Source organism: Leiobunum rupestre, chromosome 8 (genome assembly GCF_980474605.1).
Source record: "Leiobunum rupestre chromosome 8, qqLeiRupe1.1.hap1, whole genome shotgun sequence".
In the NCBI taxonomy this organism is placed as follows: domain Eukaryota; kingdom Metazoa; phylum Arthropoda; class Arachnida; order Opiliones; family Sclerosomatidae; genus Leiobunum; species Leiobunum rupestre.
In genome coordinates, this window is record NC_143391.1 from 4,831,908 (window position 1) to 4,850,719 (window position 18,812).

The window sequence follows — 18,812 nt, forward strand, 5'->3', positions numbered from 1 at the left end:
TTTTAAGGGTTTTCGATGACGGCCTACAACTTTATAATAGAAATTTTTTATCTCGCACCTAGTGGTCGAAAAATAATTTTTCAAAATTGGTGAAAAACATTACCGAAAACGCTCAAATTTCTCAAACTGATGTCCCCCGGTATAGAGAATTGACCTTCCAAATTTGAAATCGGTACTATAAATAGTTTTTGAAAAAAAACACTTTTCCGAGCAAAAAAAAGACCCTGTATATTAATAAAAAAAACTAGTAACTTTCTATTTTAAAACGTACACCAGGTTTAATAAGCTCAACTTTTTAATTATAAAGTTTGTTCACGTTTGCCAAAGAATCATTCGCGTGAACTCGTATCCCATTGGGAAATAAAGTGGTTTAATTATATCAAAATATTTCGTGTTTAGAGCCGCAATTGGAGCGGCATTTCTGCCCCTTTTACGAGACAATAAAAGTTCCGCTTTCACGAAACCCCTTCAGTTTATCAATATCTCTCCTTTCATTAAAGAGCTACAAGGGTTCCCAGGCCCCTGAGCAAATTTCGAGTCCTCGTGGCAAATCGGATTTTCTCCGCGCAGTTATCTCTTGATACTCGGCTCCTTCAGCGGCGAAACTTTGACAAGGAGAAGTTTCAGCCCCTCGAGACTGCTCAGCGTCGAAAGAGAAAGCTCCTGATAAACGACACCAGAATGCGGATAGTGACACCGCTTCGCAATACCCGGCGCATCCGGGCCACGGGTCGTCATCCCAACCCACTCCGTCAAACTCCCTGAACATTACCTAACGCTTCAAACGGGGTTCCCGGAGTCGCAGATTTTACCGGAACCCAGCTTTGGTTTAGTATAATTGGGTGACTATGGCACGAGTGGAAGCATTTGGGGGTAGAAAGGTCTTCGATTTAATAATTTAGAACGGCGTCTCTCTTATAATTCGGCTTAATGAAGGATTGCGAAAGGAAAGGGCTCTTTCTCCCCTATTTGAACTAATCAACTTTGAGAAACAGGTGGCATCTCTGTTTCTGTTTCGCGTATATTCCACCCACCCTCCATTCGCGGGGACTGCTTCGCCCTGAGAGTAGGAAGCTGAGATTGAAAAGGGTATAAAGCATTTCAACTCTCGATGTACGGTTAAACAAATAGAAGCGATATCAAATGACTTGGTTTAAAACGAAGGCCATTCTATTAAGATTTCTTGTATTTACATATACGTAGAACTATCAAAAGTCAAAATTTTAGCCAGAGATTCCAACAGTAGACCGGTTTCGCCCTTTTGGGGCTCATCAGTACTGTGTAGGAACTCTGGCTTTACTCGGAGATCTGTGAAGAATTTCATAATAAATTGCAATGGACTGCTCACATATAGGGCACTCTTGAATGTTTATTATACGTAGAACTATTTATAATAAATTTATTGCTAGAAGCGTATATAATAAAATTTCTAGTAAGTAGAATTTATGCACTTTCTCTAACATTGCTTCTAAATTTGACCAAAAAATCCAAAACATTTGATAACTGCACCTAATAAAATATAATTAAAATATAAATTTAACACGAAATAAAACAGAGCCACTCCTGCAATCAAACCGAGGGGCACTTCAAACAGTTTATTGGATTTAAAATTTGACAAATAAGCATAATAACCAAAAACGTAAAATTGTTACCATTCACCTTTAAGCTAACCAAACAGTATTCAATCAAATATATTATTTTTTTATTTTTTATGAACTATCCCTGCAAATCAAATTCTTTATTAAATAATATTAAATTAATAAAGACAAAAATATTGTTTTTGCACCTGGGAAGCTAACAACCAGGAATAGGCGAAACTATAAAGTCCAGGGGGCTGAAAAGTCAGGTGACTTTTTGAAGAACTGCAGCGCCATTTATCCTAAGAAATACGAACTATTATTCATTTTATTTTGCTAATGGCGGTTTAAATTTTGATCGATTCATCTAAATTATCTAATTATTATTATTATTTAAAACATTTTGAGAGAGGAGCATCGGTGTCATTACTCAATTGAGAGCAGAAAGGAAATATCACCAGTGTAATTTCTGAATTGAGAGCAAAGAGGAAAGAGCACCTGTGTCATTTCTCAATTGAGAGCAGAGATGAAAGAGCACGGGTGTCATTTCTCAATTGAGAGCAGAGATGAAAGAGCACGGGGGCCATTTCTGAATTGAGAGCAGAGAAGAAAGAGCACCGGTGTCATTTCTGAATTGAGAGCAAAAAGAGAGTAGCACCGGTGTCATTTCTAAATTGAGAGCAGAAAGAGAGTAGCACCGGTGTCATTTCTGAATTGAGAGCAGAAAGAGAGTAGCACCGGTGTCATTTCTGAATTGAGAGCAAAAAGAGAGTAGCACCGGTGTCATTTCTAAATTGAGAGCAGAAAGAGAGTAGCACCGGTGTCATTTCTGAATTGAGAGCAGAAATAGAGTAGCACCGGTGTCATTACTCAATTGATAGCAGAAAGAGAGGAGCACCGGTGTCATTACTCAATTGAGAGCAGAAAGAGAGGACCAAATTTATTTCATAGTTTCGCCTGAGATAAAAATTATATTTACTTCATTGGCTTCAGTCCCAAACCTTTGATGTAAAACTGTTTTATACTTATAGATCGTTATAGATCGAACATTATTGTAGTCAGTCAGCGTTGCCAGATTGTGGGAAATTTCCCATATTGTGGGATTTTTTGAGGTCCATTTTGGTCCTGTGGGGAAAAAAGTATTTTTTTTCCAAATAAACTTGTGGGAATTTTCATGTCTGCGGGTATTCATCCCATATATGCAAATAAAAAACATGTATTTTTTTTTATTTGCCCTCCTAATATACTCCAATCAAACAAAGTATAGGCCTAACAAATAAAACGTAGAAAAATTGTAATTTCAGTGAAATTTGATTTTTAAAAGATTATTTTACAAAATATTTGAAAATTAGGGCATGTTTTCCGTTAAATTTCGTTTGGAGGCGGTGCTAAATAGGGGTGTGGGAATTCGTGGGAAGTTTACTATCCAGCAATGGGAATTTCAACTTTCGAACATTTGCAACACTGAAGTCAGTGTCGTCACGAGACGATTTCCTGCCACAAGCATATTATTTTCTTTCCGTGGTACTGGCCAATTTTGACCGAAATTGAGTGATGTTAAAAATTAAATTTAATGAAAATATCTTGCTATGAGAGAAATACCGTTGTCTGTATTCAATTAAGCACGGATAGTGAGGAGTATTTTAAATTGAACGCAGAAAGAGAGGAGCGCCGTTTCGCGTCTTCAATTGAACGCAGAAAGAGAAGAGAGCCGTTTCGCGTCTTCAATTGAACGCAGAAAGAGAGGAGCGCCGTTTCGCGTCTTCAATTGAACGCAGAAAGAGAAGAGAGCCGATGTCGTTACTCAATTGATTAAATTGATTGATAAGAGAGAGGGGTCATTTTCGTTGCTCAGCTCCGCGTAGAAAGAGAGGAGCGGTGATTTCACGTCTTCAATGAACGCGGAAAGAGAGGAACGGCGAATTCATGTATTCAATGAGCGCGGAAAAAATGGGTGATGATAGCCATCCTCCATTGAGCGGAGTAGGACTCGGATTTTTCTGATCGTTTCAACCGGTAAATTCAGTAAACCATGATTAATCGGAAAACTTCCAGATAATTTAACGGTAAAATCTTGAGTTTGTTTATCAACTAATTATATAGTTTGAAAAAAAAACATTATCTTGATCGCAATAAATTCACCGCCGCCTTACTTTCCCCGAATGTATTTATTTATCATGAAGCCGATATGAACTTTTATTTAAATAAATTTGTACACACTTGTTTTTTTTAAGAGAAATAAGATCAAATTATAACTCTTCGAAATATTTACGAATTAAATATTTACCGAAAAAAAGCAAATTGTTTTTTTCTGGAAATATAGACCATATTTCTTCGTTAATCAATCATATTTGTTGTTCCAGTTGTGATGTACCCCGACTAAAATGTAATAAAACACTAATGGAAAACTCGTATTAGTCTACCCATGGATAATAGTGAACTACTTTAACTATTTTTTATAATAAAAACCATGGTTTAGCAAATAATATAACTATGTTTTCATCTGGTGCTGCTAGTATCTTACACTTAATTCCAAAAAAGGATGGATAGATAAATCACGAAATAAACTGAAGTGTCAATGCTGACTAATGAAACGGTGAAATACATTTTATTTTAACAAAATGGATAAAGTTGGTCATAAAATTCCCTTTCTAATCTGGGCCGCGGAAGTCTACAGACATCTGGCCAGAGCGCAATATAACCTGTGTCGTTTGCGCAGTTTACTAAAATACGGGGCGACGTTTCAGTGAGATGGGCATTTTTGGTCCTCAATGCCCCCACAACGCGATTGAGTGACCAGTCCTTACAAGCACCCGGGTACAAGTATCGCACTTTCAATAATCAGCCTTTTCAGTTTACACTTCTGAAATAATATCCTTTTAGTAAGTTATGGAAATTTTACTTCCTTAATAGACAACATAAGTAAGGACTAGTAAACGTGTAGGGTGAATAAATATAGGAGTTATAGTCTTACAAGTTTACTCATTTTCTCCCAAGTTAATTTTTTCTACGCTTAACTTCCATAGTCTGCGTATAGATAATGTCAACAGTAGCAGACGTTGTCGTAGACAAATAAGTTACACGTAGAAAGGAGTTCTTCATAGTCCTTCAAAGAAAACAGGTGTCGGTTGCACACAGCAAAGCTATACGATATACACTCAGTGGCGTAAATAGCTCCTCTCTTTCTGTTCTCAATTCAGAAATGACACCGGTGCTCTTTCCTTTCTGCTCTCAATTCAGAAATGACACCGGTGCTCTTTCCTTTCTGTTCTCAATTGAGTAATGACATCGGTGCTCTTTCCTTTCTACTCTCAATTGAGTAATGACACCGGTGCTCTTCTCTTTCTGCTCTCAATTGAGTAATTACACCGGTGCTCCTCTCTTTCTGCTCTCAAATCAGAAATGACACCGTTGCTCTTTTCTTTCTGCTCTCAATTGAGTAATGACACCGGTGGACCTCTCTTTCTGCTCTCAATTCAGAAATGACACCGGTGCTCTTTCCTTTCTGCTCTCAATTGAGTAATGACACCGGTGCTCCTCTCTTTCTGCTCTCAGTTCAGAAATGACGCCGGTGCTCCTCTCTTTCTGCTCTCAATTCAGAAATGACACCGGTGCTCCTCTCTTTCTGCTCTTAATTCAGAAATGACACCGTTGCTCTTTTCTTTCTGCTCTCAATTGAGTAATGACACCGGTGGACCTCTCTTTCTGCTCTCAATTCAGAAATGACACCGGTGCTCTTTCCTTTCTGCTCTCAATTCAGAAATGACGCCGGTGCTCCTCTCTTTCTGCTCTCAACTCAGAAATGACACCGGTGCTCCTCTCTTTCTGCTCTTAATTCAATAACCATAACGATACCCTCTCTATTCGTGATTTCTGAATTGAGAGCAGAAAGGAAAGATCACCGGTGTCATTTCTGAATTGAGAGCAGAAAGAGAGTAGCACCGGTGTTATTACTCAACTGAGAGCAGAAAGGAAAAAACACCGGTGTCATTTCTGAATTGAGAGCAGAAAGAGAGTAGCACCGGTGTTATTACTCAACTGAGAGCAGAAAGGAAAAAACACCGGTGTCATTTCTGAATTGAGAGCAGAAAGAGAGTAGCACCGGTGTTATTACTCAATTGAGAGCAGAAATAGAGACCGTCGGTTTAATGTCGGCAATGAGTGCGTAAAAAGAGTAGGACCACTGTCATTACTCAATTGAGCGAAGAAAGAGAGCAGCGTTGATTTAATTACGCCTAAGGAGAATAGTATTGTTTTTTGTTTGTGACGTTATAGCTGCTTTATTAAACTAAAATTAAATCAAATCAAACAAAAATATGATAATAATAAAATAAAGAAATGATACCTCTTGTTATTTTCCGCGCGCTCGTACTTGCTTCTCCTTTGATTATGTTCGGAGCTTCGAAAGAAAACTTTCCTCCTATTCCAGGAAATGCTAGTCTTAATAGTGTAGAAGAGATGGATCTGTTCATTGTCGAGCCCACTGCTTTATCCCCCTCCCCGCGTTCCCAAACCATTTTCTCGAATGGTTGATAAAGATCTAGACGTTAGTTCTAGGCGTACAATCAAATTGTTCCAAGTTATTTACGTCGTATTAGAGCCAACACAAAAGTGCCTTTAAACGAGAAAATCATAGACATTCATGATACAAAACAAGTTTAGTTCAGGGACGAGTCTTGAGTGGAGTCGGCGGGGTCAGTGACGGGTGAAGGGATCAGGGCTGACTTTACCCTTTGGAATGTAGTCTGAAAAGGATGAATTCGGAGTCAAGGGCGGTTGATCAGCGTCTTAATGGATGCGCCCGATTTACTCGAATAGAGTGGATCCACTGTTGCCGTAGTTGGAGTGTCACTGTGTTATGACAGGACAATAGCGTCGCGAGAGGGTATCGACCGAGGAATTGTAAAGGGGCCGGCCCTTAACTGTTTCGTCTTCCGCGTTACGCGTCGGAACGGTTCAATACAGTTTTTGCTCAATCGCTTCTGAGACACCATCGGTCAGTGTCCAAAAATAACCAGCGCAAGACTATCCACCAAAAAAAATGAAGATTTTTATATTTAATAAAAAAGGGATTATTCGCGGTGTCTTTTACAAATTTTCGATTTTTTTAATGTTGTAAAAATGTTTGGCTCTCTTGTCTATAATCATTCGCGGCTTGGATTTCTCAAAGCGCAGAACCCAGGCCCACGAACAGGGTAGTTGGTCCACCGAAATTCCCATTAAGTCGATCCGAACGTACTTGCCGTTGTCGGTCCAAGGAAGTCCTTTTTCGGCAGCATCCAACCCCAGCATGGTCACTTTCGAGTTCTGTATCGGTTTGATGGCTTGAAGTTGAAGTACACTTCCAGTTGGCCATTTCAGAATCGCCGCGTAGACAATACCATCTTTCGAAGTGTACCTATATGGCGAGAAAGGACAAAGTTACGCGGATGATGATTATTATTTCCAATGTCACCTTCGTACCATACTCCCGGGGTATAAGTGTCGTTCTGGTATTTCCAAGGTACTGTCTCGTAGATGGCCTCGCCGTTGACATCCAACCAGGAACCCATTTGAAGTAAACGTTCCTCAAAAATAGGGTTGATCCTGCCGTCGTGGGTCGGGCCCACGTTGAACGCCACATTTCCTCCGCAACTGCCGTTCAAAGATAGCGTATACCACATTACGTTCTTCCGATGGTATCTGAACAAAATGATCCATACCTGACGATAACGACGATTTTATTGATCAGTTCTTGTATGGCCATGTAGTCTCCCAATACAGCGTTTCTTCGATAACCCCACGATTTCAGATCGATGGTGATGGCGCCTTCCCATTTCCAGGGCTGAAGAGTGTCCGAGAAACCGTTGTCGCCTTTGCTCTGGTAACACCCGTTTGGCCAAGTCAGATTCTCGGCCCATCGGCTATTGACTATTACTTGGTCCTTGACTGGACTAGCGAAATGGATAAGTTTAAACCAACGCTTAGCGATGGACTCAACCACTGATCCTTACCTGTCGTTGTAAAGCCACGCCAGAAACTCGGGACTGTTCCAGTATGTGTCAGGAGCGTCCCATTCGCCATCCGCCCATATTAAATCTGGTTTGTATTTGAGAACCAGTTCTTTTAGTTCTGGTCGCATCTTACGCTGCCAAAAATTATAATAAAATATAGCTAATCCAATACACTTTTGCAATTGATTACAGGGCCCTCTCCCGCCAGAGCCTATAAGCGGTAGTGTGTTAACTTGTCGAGCGCATCAGGATTGGAGCGTCATTATCGTAAATTTGTTTTGTTTACTTTTGGGATGGTTAAATTTCTACAGTGATTTATCTATTAGTGCCAATAGATTATTATTATTTTATGATCTGTTAAGTTTAATCCAAGGGGTAATACCACGAATTACCACCCTTTGTACCGCTACTCAGTACCAGGAGAAAGGGTTTACATTTTTAATCTCGAGATATGGCTCTTTAATGAATCGTAGTCCTTTTTACCAGAATAAAATCCTTAGTTTGGAACTTATTCGCCTTGTCCTTGTTGTAAATGGGATTGTACCATTCGTACAGAGAGTAATAAGTTCCGAATTTCAAGTCGGTTCTATTTCTGACGGAACCAGCCAATGCTCCTGCCAAAACAATATATGCAAACATTAAGAGACGCGTTTGGAATTTTCCATTAAGGAGTTTTAAAATTTTTCATAAACCGCGGGTCGGAGATACTTATAATTACGGCAAGACTGACCCACGAGATCTCTTTTAGGGCCGACATCGTTGGCATTCCAGTTCCAAGAGTACGTCGAAGGCCAAAGAGTAAATCCTTCGTGATGTTTGGTCGTCAGAATAACGTACCTGCGTAAACAACGCGCGCCATTTTAATTTACCCAAAACAGTCCAGTCATATTTGGCTTATAATGAAAACTTCCATCAGCAGCAAGAGAATGAGAGAGATAGAGCGAAAGGAATACGTCTAAGAGCAATTTAAACTTTAGAAATTGCTTTGAGAGAAATTCCGGAAATTCGCTTTCTTCCTCGCTTCATTCGGCCCCAACAAGAAGACATTTGAACGATATTTCGCCGAGTTTCTGTGTTTGCGCTGGTATTTTGGGGTCGCGTAATTATCGCGGGCTGCCGTTCTCCAAACATTTCCGACGAATAGAATTGCTTCTCCATTCGGGAGAGATGACAAATTTTTTAATTAAGGAAATTGCGCGCGGAGATTCTCAAAAATATTCGCGGAAATGTGACTTTGATCAGGTTCAAACGACTAAGAAATCGGTAAATTATCTATTCTATTCGTGAACACGGACAAAATGAAGCCAAATTGACTTGTTGTATTTAAGACAGACCGATTTCTGAATTAGTTTCTATATTTTGTAATCTTAATTTTTTTAAGTAATTAAGTAATTTAAATAAAAGTATTTTAAATTTTAACCTGAACGGATTAAACTGGAGATTTTTAGCAAACACCCGTTTAATATTATATTTTGTAAAATCGTCTTCTAAGGGTAGGAACGTTTTCGATTAAGGGGGGTATATTTGAAAAAATTGGGTGCCCCTTTCGAATTTGAGGAGGGGTAAAAAATTGAGGAAGGGTAATTTGTACCCCTGCACCCCCCCTTCCTACGCCACTGGTAGCCGTTCAAACACCGGATGCCCAACCTCTCACGATTGTCATTGATAGTTAAAAATCTCACTTGGCTCCTGAGGCTTGGAATAGATCGGCCCACTGATCGGGGTTGAACAGTTCCGCGGTGAATTTGGGCCCTAAATCCTGGTAGGTGATGGTCGGAGGATAGTTGCTTTCCATGAATCGCGTCAATTCTTTGTTTCCACCTTTCCAGTAGGCCCAGAACCATTCTGCCGCTCCGTCGTACTCGTACGAAGGCACGGAGTACAGACCCCAATGAAGGAATATGCCGATTTTGCTTTTGTCATACCAGCCGGGTAAGGGTCGTTTTCCCAGGGAATTCCAGTTGGGCTGGTAACGCCTTGTACCGTGCGCTTCGTTCCAAACCAAGCCTATCGACAGCGTCACGAAAACCGCGACTGTAGTTTCCAATCTCATTTCGTTACAATATTATCAACTATAGCGTCGAATTTGAAATGACGTTTTAGCGAGTGACACTTCCACTAAACAGACTATTTATTATTGTTTTTCACCATAACATGTAGAGGTAATTTTACGGGCAAAAGGAGTTTGAAAAGCCGTCAATTCTTGGTATCTAAACCGTGCCTAGTCGCGATGCAGATATGGTCTAATGTTTTGGCGATTGAACGACGAATCTAATCTCGCACTGATTCGTGATAAATAAATTGAAAGCTGATATCTATCTCGTGCTTATTGTCTCACGTTTATCGTTTCAAATAAATTCAATGGACAATTGTTTGAACGATTTCATGGAGATTAAATCTAATTTATTTTCCTTCTCGAGTGTTGCTAGGCCACCTAGCCTAGTTTGAACTTTGACAGTTGAGGTTAAAGATCCGAAATACGTGTGGAACGTTAATTTATTTCAAGACTTTTTTTAAAGCTTAACCTGTCGGTAGCTAGAAGTCTTTAGTCTTAGTTTGTTCGACGTCTTCCTTGACGTGTTTTTGCTTTCGACCTTCGAAGATCGTGTTTGAATTTGAAGATCAGACATTTATTCAAAAAACAAGCTAGAGAAAAATTGGAATAGAGATAAAAGGGATCAACGTTCTTACATGTATTGTTTTTTTATCGTTTTAGTTTTATAAATTCTTTTGATTTGAAGAAGACTTTCCGAGTTACGACTTGCGAATAAAGGATCTCACTTAACCAACCTTCTAAGCGCACTCCATGAAATAATACCTAAATTCTTACATTAAACCACGCAAAATATTTCCACAAACTTCAATATCCAATTTTGTTTTGATTGATGCTTGCTCGATCATTTTGGATCTAGCATATTCGTTTATTAGTTGCTTGCTTTAACCAACACTCCTGGCTGGTTATTTTTCTTGCCCCTTTTTCGTTTAGTAATCTGGATAAAAATGAGAAGGTAGACGCGTCACTTTAACGATAATAAGCTTTTTCATTGACGCACTTGTTCGAACTAAACCCAATCGTAATTTATGTATAAGTGCCGCAACAACGTCTAAAGCTAAAATATGCTATTTACATATTTATGTTACTTATTAATGCTATTAAATAAATTTATATATTATACATCATAACTTGTTAAGTTGCTTAATACACGTATAAAACAACTTATTTTTATGCGTAGTCGTATTAAAATGGGCGCAATATTACGCATACAGGCGTAAAAAAGGTCACAATGTAGTAGTAATGGGCACGATCCTCTTATTTCGAGCCAAATTGAGCGGTAAAATATCTTTTTTAAAAGAGCGTAATGAAAGTGATTGGAGCGAAAATTTCGCCGCTCGAGAAAGATCAAAAAAAGAGGAGCGAAACGTTAACGTTTACCGCTCAAAAAAAGGGAAACAGAGTAGCAAAAACTTCACCGCTCAATGAAGAGGAAAAAAGAGGAGCGAAACGTTGACGTTAACCGCTTAAAAAGGGAAACAGAGTAGCGAAAACTTCACCGCTCAATGCAGAGCACAAAAAGAGGAGCGAAACGTTGACGTTTACCGCTGAAAAAGGGAAACAGAGTAGCGAAAACCTCACCGCGAAAAAAAAAACGCGAAATGAAAGGAGCGACAATTTCGCGAGCGCGAGCGTTTATCACACGAGGTGCGGTGAGCGAGCTGAGCGTTTCTTTAACAAAAGTGCCCATCACTGGAGTGTAGGTGTTTAATTATTTTAGCATCAGGAGAGTTTTTGCCTTGACACTAAAGCTTAAATATGATTGCGTTCCATAAAACATTTAGTATGTTTCTACTTACAACGATAAACACTTTGTGATTATAAAAAACGTGCTACAAAGAAATTTTATAAACAAAAATTATAATTTCATTTATTTTTACTACATTGTTTCGCTAGTACTTGTACATTGTTATACGTTTAGATTAAAATACTTTTTTTAACATCAATCGAGATTTTAGTTCTTTGGTTTTACAATTTTGTCTTTAGAATGAATGCAATTAAACTATTTTTATCTTCTTAACTGATTTGGTCTTGTAGTCTCGTTTGCGAAACATGGTTGGCGATTGAATTTTGAGTACCCAAGCCCATTCGCCGGGGAATGTAGTGGGAGCCAAGAAAGGCATGGCGATCGAGGTGTAGCCAGAAGGGTCGATGGCCCATGCCAACTGACCTTCCACCCCCAACATGGTAATTATCGACCCTTCTTTGGGTAGCAGAGCTCCTAGGGTCAACGAATTTCCCTTCGGCCATTGCAAGACGATGGCGTATACGTTAACGGAGTCGTCGCTTTCCACTCTCGAGGTGTACCAGATGTCTTTAGTGACGGTATCGTTTTGGAATTTCCAGGGTACGCTCTCGTAAATGGCTTCTCCGTTGACCTTCAGCCAGCCTCCCATTTGGCGGAGTCGTTCTTCGAAGATGGGCTCTATTCTTCCGTCCGACGTGGGTCCGATGTTTATTAAGAGATTACCGCCGCAACTTTCAAATTGGAAATGACCTTTAAACAACCAGATCTATATATTGCTATTACACGGGATGATCTCACCTGATGGTGGTAGCTATTCGTGAAAGTAGTTCCGTGAATGTCAAGTAATTGTCCAGTGGGGCGTTACGTCTAAATCCCCAAGAATACTTGTCAAGAGTCATGGCGTTTTCCCATTTTCGTGGTTGCAGGACGCCTTCGAGTGTTGAAATGTTTATTTAAACTAATAATTATATGGGTTTTCTTTACGTATTAACGCTGGTTTTCACTATGACGAGCGTTAACGCAAAAAAAAACTAATTAGGCTTAACGGAGATTTTTGCGTCTCGGTTGTAACGGCATTAGCGAAAACCAGCCTTTAACGATTTTACCGGGATTATATTGGTCGACGCAAGTGAAGTAACCACCGTGGTGGCAGGCAGTGTTCATTCCCCATCTATCGTTAGTTACAATTACGTCTTTCACCGGACTGTAAAAGGGTGGTAATTACTTTTATATAAATATACGTAAACTATTTGAAACTTTCTTTGGCGTGATGATTCTAACCTGTCGTTGTAGAGCCAAGCCAAGAAACCAGTGCTGTTCCAGTAAGTGTCGGGGGCCTCCCAATCTCCATCCGACCAAATTACCTCGGGCTTGTAAGTCTCCACCAATTCTATTAGTTCGGGGATGGTTTTCCTCTAATACACGCGGGATAGAACGAGATTTGAACCCTCTCTTTTCCCGCCTCCTCTCGAATAATATTGGGGGAGGAATGGGTGGTCGCCAAGGACCCAATTAGGAAAGACTCGGCTCTTACTCTGACAAAGTCCCTAGAGGTCCAGTTGCTGGTCTTGTCCCGAAGGTACAGAGGGTTGAACCACTCGAACAATGAATGGTAAACTCCAAAGTGAATGTCCGTCCTGTTTCTAATCGAGTTTGCCAAATCCCCTGCAACCAAAGACGCGATTCTTAAGCTCCGATAAAACATACACTGGCGAATAAATTGTTAGCTGAGACTTTTATCGATACTTTATCTTTAATTATAGGACTTAAGTCTCTTTCAAAGAGGGATTACACTTTCGGCGCCGTGTCTTAATATTATATTATTAAATTATCAAAACTATTACCTAGTAAATTTCTTTTGGGTCCAACGTCAACCGAGTTCCAGTTCCAGGACACCTTGGAGGGCCATAGCGTATAGCCTTCGTGATGTTTGCTAGTTAGGACTACGTATCTAGGACGCGAATTATAAGTATTATGTAATTTTCCCGAGATAAATACGGTTGTCACCGTCTTACTTGGCTCCGGAGGCTTGGAAGAGGTCAGCCCATTGATCCGGATCGTAGAACTCGGCCGTTAGTTTGGGCCCAAAATCCTGGTAAGTAAAACCGGGTCGGTAGTTATCGCTCATGAATTTGACTACGCCTTGGTCTTTGGTAAGTTTCCATTGACTCCAGAACCATTCCGAGCTGAAACTTGGCACCGAGAAGACGCCCCAGTGAATGAAAATCCCGATTTTACTCTGGTCGTACCAGGATGGTAATGGTCGGCTGTCGATCGAGTCCCAGTTGGGCTGGTACCGGCATTCCGCCGACGCCACTAAAAACCCGCAGATTATCAGCGCGAACGACGACGCGAGACTTATTGCGCGTCTCATTGTGTCCCTCTTAGTAAGGCTGAATGTTTTGCCGCAGACTTTGACTTTGATTTTATAACGAGTATTATCTCCGTCTTATCAAAGTTCTCAGTTTGAGTTAATACGACTATAGATTAGATGATGACTGGTAGGAGGGTCCGATATATGTACTTGAGAATAATAGTTGGCGTTGGAAATCGTGTGGCTTTTTATTTGCATTCAATAGACGGTGAAATAAAATAAACAAGCTCTCCAGTCCTCTTCCCGAAGGAAGGTTTTGTTTGAAAATAGGGAAAAAATGTGACGTAGGCTCGACGCCAGTGCCATCTAAGGGCAAGAAATTTTTTTAACGATATTTTCAACGGCGTACTATATAGCACGCATTTTTTGATAATTCAGCTCACGCGTACGATAATGTACGAGCATTTTTACAATTGGCTGAAAACCAGTTAAAATTGCGATTTTTAAACAGTTTTAAATCGGTTGAACTTTAAGCGTGATTAAAAATTTTGATTTCACAAGTTTAACATCACTATTTCACACACAATTTAAATCTACCGCCAGTTTTCAGGCATGTGGTAATTTTTTCCGAAATCGATAATTTCTTGGCTGTGGTAGGGTAATTCGAGTTTCCGGAACTGGCAACGCTTGAGCAGCGTCTGCTATAACAAATTCAAAGCTCTTTTAAACATTAATTTTGGCTTAATTTCAAATTAGACCTTCAACGTTAACCAAAATAATGATATCATTACATTTTAACTGAATTAATTTGATCCAAAAATTTGCATAGTCGGGTACTCGATTACTCGAATCAGCTGTTGTAAGTTCAAAGACGGGTTTTTGCAACTTTTTGGAGTGGAAATAAAAAATGGTACCAACAAGACGTACAAACAACCAATGCGCGGTTATTCTTTAAACCATATTATTAAGTTTTGGTTTTGGTTTGGAGTGTCACTTCACCAGTTCGGATGTCGGCCGGCGTTAGGACCCAGGAGTCTTAACTTCCTAAGCAATATACGGACAGACGGTACATTTAAATTAAAGGAATATTTTTCAGCATTGAAAGTTAGATTATACTAATTTTAAATTTAATTTCCTAATTACTTGAATAAAACGAAGGACTTGCCACCACCCTCCTACGCGTTGTAACCCGGTCACCTGTTTAAAGGCATTATAAGTCGCTAGATGACTTGGGTATTAGCCTAGCTGATTATTATTATTTTTGATATTTTGCCTCTTACTTCACAGCCTTGTGCTTTTACAAGTCTACGAGCGAGCGCTAAGTCGCGATAAATATAGGTTTTTTTCTAGCACGCATGCAAATCGCGGGTGTGAACAAAATACTAATAAAGCCGTATTTTGTGACTTAAGAGCAACATTGTAGCGCGTGAGTATGGGACTTAATATATCACGTCGTAAGCTATGCCAATAGGTGTTTCTATAAAATAAATCAATAAAAAAATTAAATGTATGAAATGTTTTCCCCGTGTCACGAGCTTAAGCTTTTTAGTGTTTTATTGGCACGCGCGTTTCGCACGTCGACTTCAAATACCAAAATCTTTATCGACTCGAGCGCGCGCTCTCTATCTTCAATAACTTTAGCTAGTGACGGAGAAAAAACATTTACACGTGACCTCCCGTATTTTATAGAAACACCTAATAGAGATAGCTGACGTTTGTTTAATCTTGAATATCTGACTCCACACTACGACTACAATAAACTCCGGGTTTCGCCAGGCTTTCACTATTGGGGCCCAAGATAATATAGTTGTATAAAAAGGTGTCTAGGGGTATAAAATAATAAAGGAGTATGAAGGTTGCCATGGAATATTTAATTTTAAAGATAACTGTTAAATTATTTAAACGAGCTAATGAAATAAAATCCTACTCTATGGTGCACCAATTTCCCTCATGAGTCCTCGGTTGCGAATTGGATCTCTTCGACATTTCACGACTGTTCTTGGTTTTTTAACTAGCAGTTCTTGAGCTTCGGATAGATTCTATGTTAAGTTAGATGATCTTTTAATATATTCACGACTGTTTCGATTCCAACGATTAAAACTGGGCCTCTTCTTCTTATTCAAAAGATAAAAATGTTCTCCTCTTTTCAATTTCACGAGTCTCATTTTCCGAGTCGCGAGTATCTCGCGTTTCAAACGCGGACACTTTTTTTTAAACCAACACATAAAAATGCTTGGCAACCTCCAGTCGATAATTGAAAGTAAAAATAGGGAAAATGAAGAAATTTAATAAAACGTGGCAAATTACAGAAGGTACCATAGTCGAACGGGAATCGACGCATCTGGCCAGATATACGTTAAGCACCCGATTAAGTGGAAACCCAAGCCACTGCCTCCAAATTAGGCCTAACCCAGATTACTATGGAATCTTCGGAATTTATCATTAGTTAATTGACGGCTTTTAAAATTCATTTGGCGCGTGAAAATACCTGTACATGTTATGGTCAAAAAAGCACGCAAAGAAGGCTGTGTGCCCAAGACACGTACCTGTAGTGTCGCGCCTTAAAAAGTCATTTCAAAATCCGTCAATTGAAATGAAATGAATAAATTTTGAAAATGTGCCAAAATTCCCTGTTACAACATATTTTTTTTAATTTTTATTCACTTTATTTTATAGAAACATCTATTTTACGCATTTGATCTTTTAAATAATACTATTGGAACACACAGATGGCACCGTATATAAATTCTTCACACGTTAAGGGGGAAGTCAGTGTAGGGAGCTGTTGGCTCGCGTGGCATGAAGGGCTTGCCACCACCCTTCTACGCATTGTAACCCGGCCACCTGTTTAAAGGCATTATAAGTCGCAAGATGATTTGGGTATTAGTCTAGCTGATTATTAACTCTATAGAAATAAGACATTCTACAATAATTAAGATATGAAACCTCGTGGTTTTGCATAATTTTGTTAGAAACCCTAACTAGTCAATGATTGAAGATTTGTATTCGAATCTATTTTTAATGTTTAATTTTAAATATTTTACGAACTAAAGTATTTTTGGCAACTGGCGGGATTGAAAAAATCTTAACTAATGGACCGATTTTTAAAATTTAAACCGATCTCCATAGGTTCGACATAAATCTTGTTTACGATTGAAAATGACACCGCTAGCCCAAGGAACTAATTTTATATTCAATTAAAACAGAATTTTTGAGTAGTTAGCCTAACTAACGCAAGAAGTCGAAACGTTCTTGGTGGGCGACTTTCTTCAAAAATAACAAAATTCAAATGTAGAGCGCTAAAGTACCTTTTTATTCCGCGAGCTAATATTTCTGCGCGAGTACGTTTTTTAAATGCGCGCGCGCTGCTTTCAACTTAAACAGTACAATAAGTTAAACTAAATCACGTGAAATTGAAATAAAAATATTTTTCAGACAACACCCTCCAGCAAGAGACGTGTTTCAGCGCCATCTCTTTTTTTTCCCCAGAAACACAAAACCACTTACTTCCGCTTTTCACTCATACTTAAAAAATTTTCATAACCGTATTATTATAATAATAATAATAATCAGCTAGGCTAATACCCAAGGCACCACCTTAGGCCTAAGTCATCAAGCGACTTTTGAAGCCTTTAATTTACAGCTGAAACTGCCTATATTGTTAACACTTAAGAATTTTCGAATAGTTTACGACCAACATCAAATCGGTATGTTATCATCGTGGCATAAGGAAAGTAGGTCATCGTACTAATTTAACAGTTTTATATATAAACATAAAAAACCTATCAGCTCCACTTAGGCTCGAGAGGCATGTATCAAACATACTAAAAAAAATAATCGTCCTAAGGCAATTCCCAGGTTGGTACTTGATCTCCCGCAGGTTGGTTTGGGGTGACAACGGTACAAGGACAATGCGGAGCTGATAATGAGGGTAATAGAAAATAGACGCTCTAAGCATCGAAACTGCTCCTTTCCGAAAGTAAGAAGAAAAAATGTGAGGTTGAAAACGCGAGGGAATTTGTCCAACAGCGGCGCAGATATGCCTCTTAAGCCGTCTTATTTAGAGCCCGCGCCGTTAGAGGGACGCAAAAAGTACAAAGACGTTTTCTGTGTTCGCGGCACCGCCATCCAAGGACTCCCGGAATTTATACCGACCCAGAGAAACTCGAGAGCGCCTCGACACCGATGTAACCCGATACCTCGATCAAGCCGCGGGTGACCCTTCTCCGTCCTCTTCGGAGAAACAGCGGTTGAGCTCCGAAGTGGCGAGAGTGGAGAGGGGTGAGCCGCGGAGGATTAAGTACCGGCGGATCTTTCTCGCGTCTCATTCCCCCGGTGGCCGGCCTCGCCTTTCGACGCGGCCCGCGGCTATTTGGCCCTGTCAGCTCGACCAGAGTCTCGCGGGTACCATGATCATTTTTCTCCGGCCACCCGGTTCCGCTCGTCGCTACATGGCCCGGACCAAACGCGAGAGCTCCGTTACGACGAGTATATTATAGTCATTGAGGATGAGAGCCAAAGGGCAGCACTCCAAAACTCACTTTCCAACGTACTCGCCGTAATGGGAGGAACGTGAGTTTCCAAAACTACCTTACCATCTTTCCTACCTATACCTACTAGCCCGTTCACGAACGCTCATATCCAAGTGCGAAGTTAGAATTGTTTCCCAGTCGAGGACAAATTGGAAGAGTTGAAATGTCAAAATTCCACAAGGGCCAACTATTTGCACTTAACTAGTTGGATAGTGCGAACTTCCAACGTGTTTCAAATTTAGCCGATTTTTGATCTACTGACGCCTGTGGAAGCGCCGCACACGCTAATCTTCAGTGTCCAGGATGGAGGCCGAAGCCTATGACTAAATTAAATTACAAACAATATTTATCCTATAGTTGAGTGATGAGAGCCTAATTTTAATGGGTCAGTCACCCGCTGCGGAAGCTGGACGACACTGACCAGCCGGTCCAAAATTTAAACACATCTTTTGTCAAATCATCAAAATAGGGTAATAAATCTTTAAATTAACTTTTCGGTGATTTATATATAGAACTAGATTGAGTTGCCAAATGAAACGGAGACGAATTTTGCACTTGAAATATCTTTAATTCAATATTTCTCAGACAGGGGGCGT

At 39.8% G+C, this 18,812-nt stretch overlaps 2 protein-coding genes across 2 annotated transcripts; both read right to left on the bottom strand.

Moving 5' to 3' along the window:
- Positions 1–6,616: 6,616 nt before the first annotated feature.
- Positions 6,617–9,894, bottom strand: LOC149932187 (alpha-L-fucosidase-like). The gene is made up of 7 exons (XM_090155297.1): positions 9,253–9,894; positions 8,301–8,407; positions 8,054–8,184; positions 7,571–7,704; positions 7,280–7,510; positions 7,041–7,211; positions 6,617–6,975 (listed from the first exon to the last, which is right to left on the bottom strand). The coding sequence occupies exons 1-7, from the start codon at positions 9,621–9,623 to the stop codon at positions 6,666–6,668; spliced, it is 1,455 nt and encodes a 484-aa protein (XP_090011423.1). The 5' UTR covers positions 9,624–9,894; the 3' UTR covers positions 6,617–6,665.
- A 1,572-nt stretch (positions 9,895–11,466) lies between these two features.
- LOC149932188 (alpha-L-fucosidase-like) lies at positions 11,467–13,778 on the bottom strand. Its single transcript, XM_090155677.1, has 7 exons — positions 13,386–13,778; positions 13,215–13,321; positions 12,905–13,035; positions 12,652–12,785; positions 12,477–12,574; positions 12,169–12,301; positions 11,467–12,101 (listed from the first exon to the last, which is right to left on the bottom strand). The coding sequence occupies exons 1-7, from the start codon at positions 13,742–13,744 to the stop codon at positions 11,621–11,623; spliced, it is 1,443 nt and encodes a 480-aa protein (XP_090011803.1). The 5' UTR covers positions 13,745–13,778; the 3' UTR covers positions 11,467–11,620.
- Positions 13,779–18,812: the final 5,034 nt, after the last annotated feature.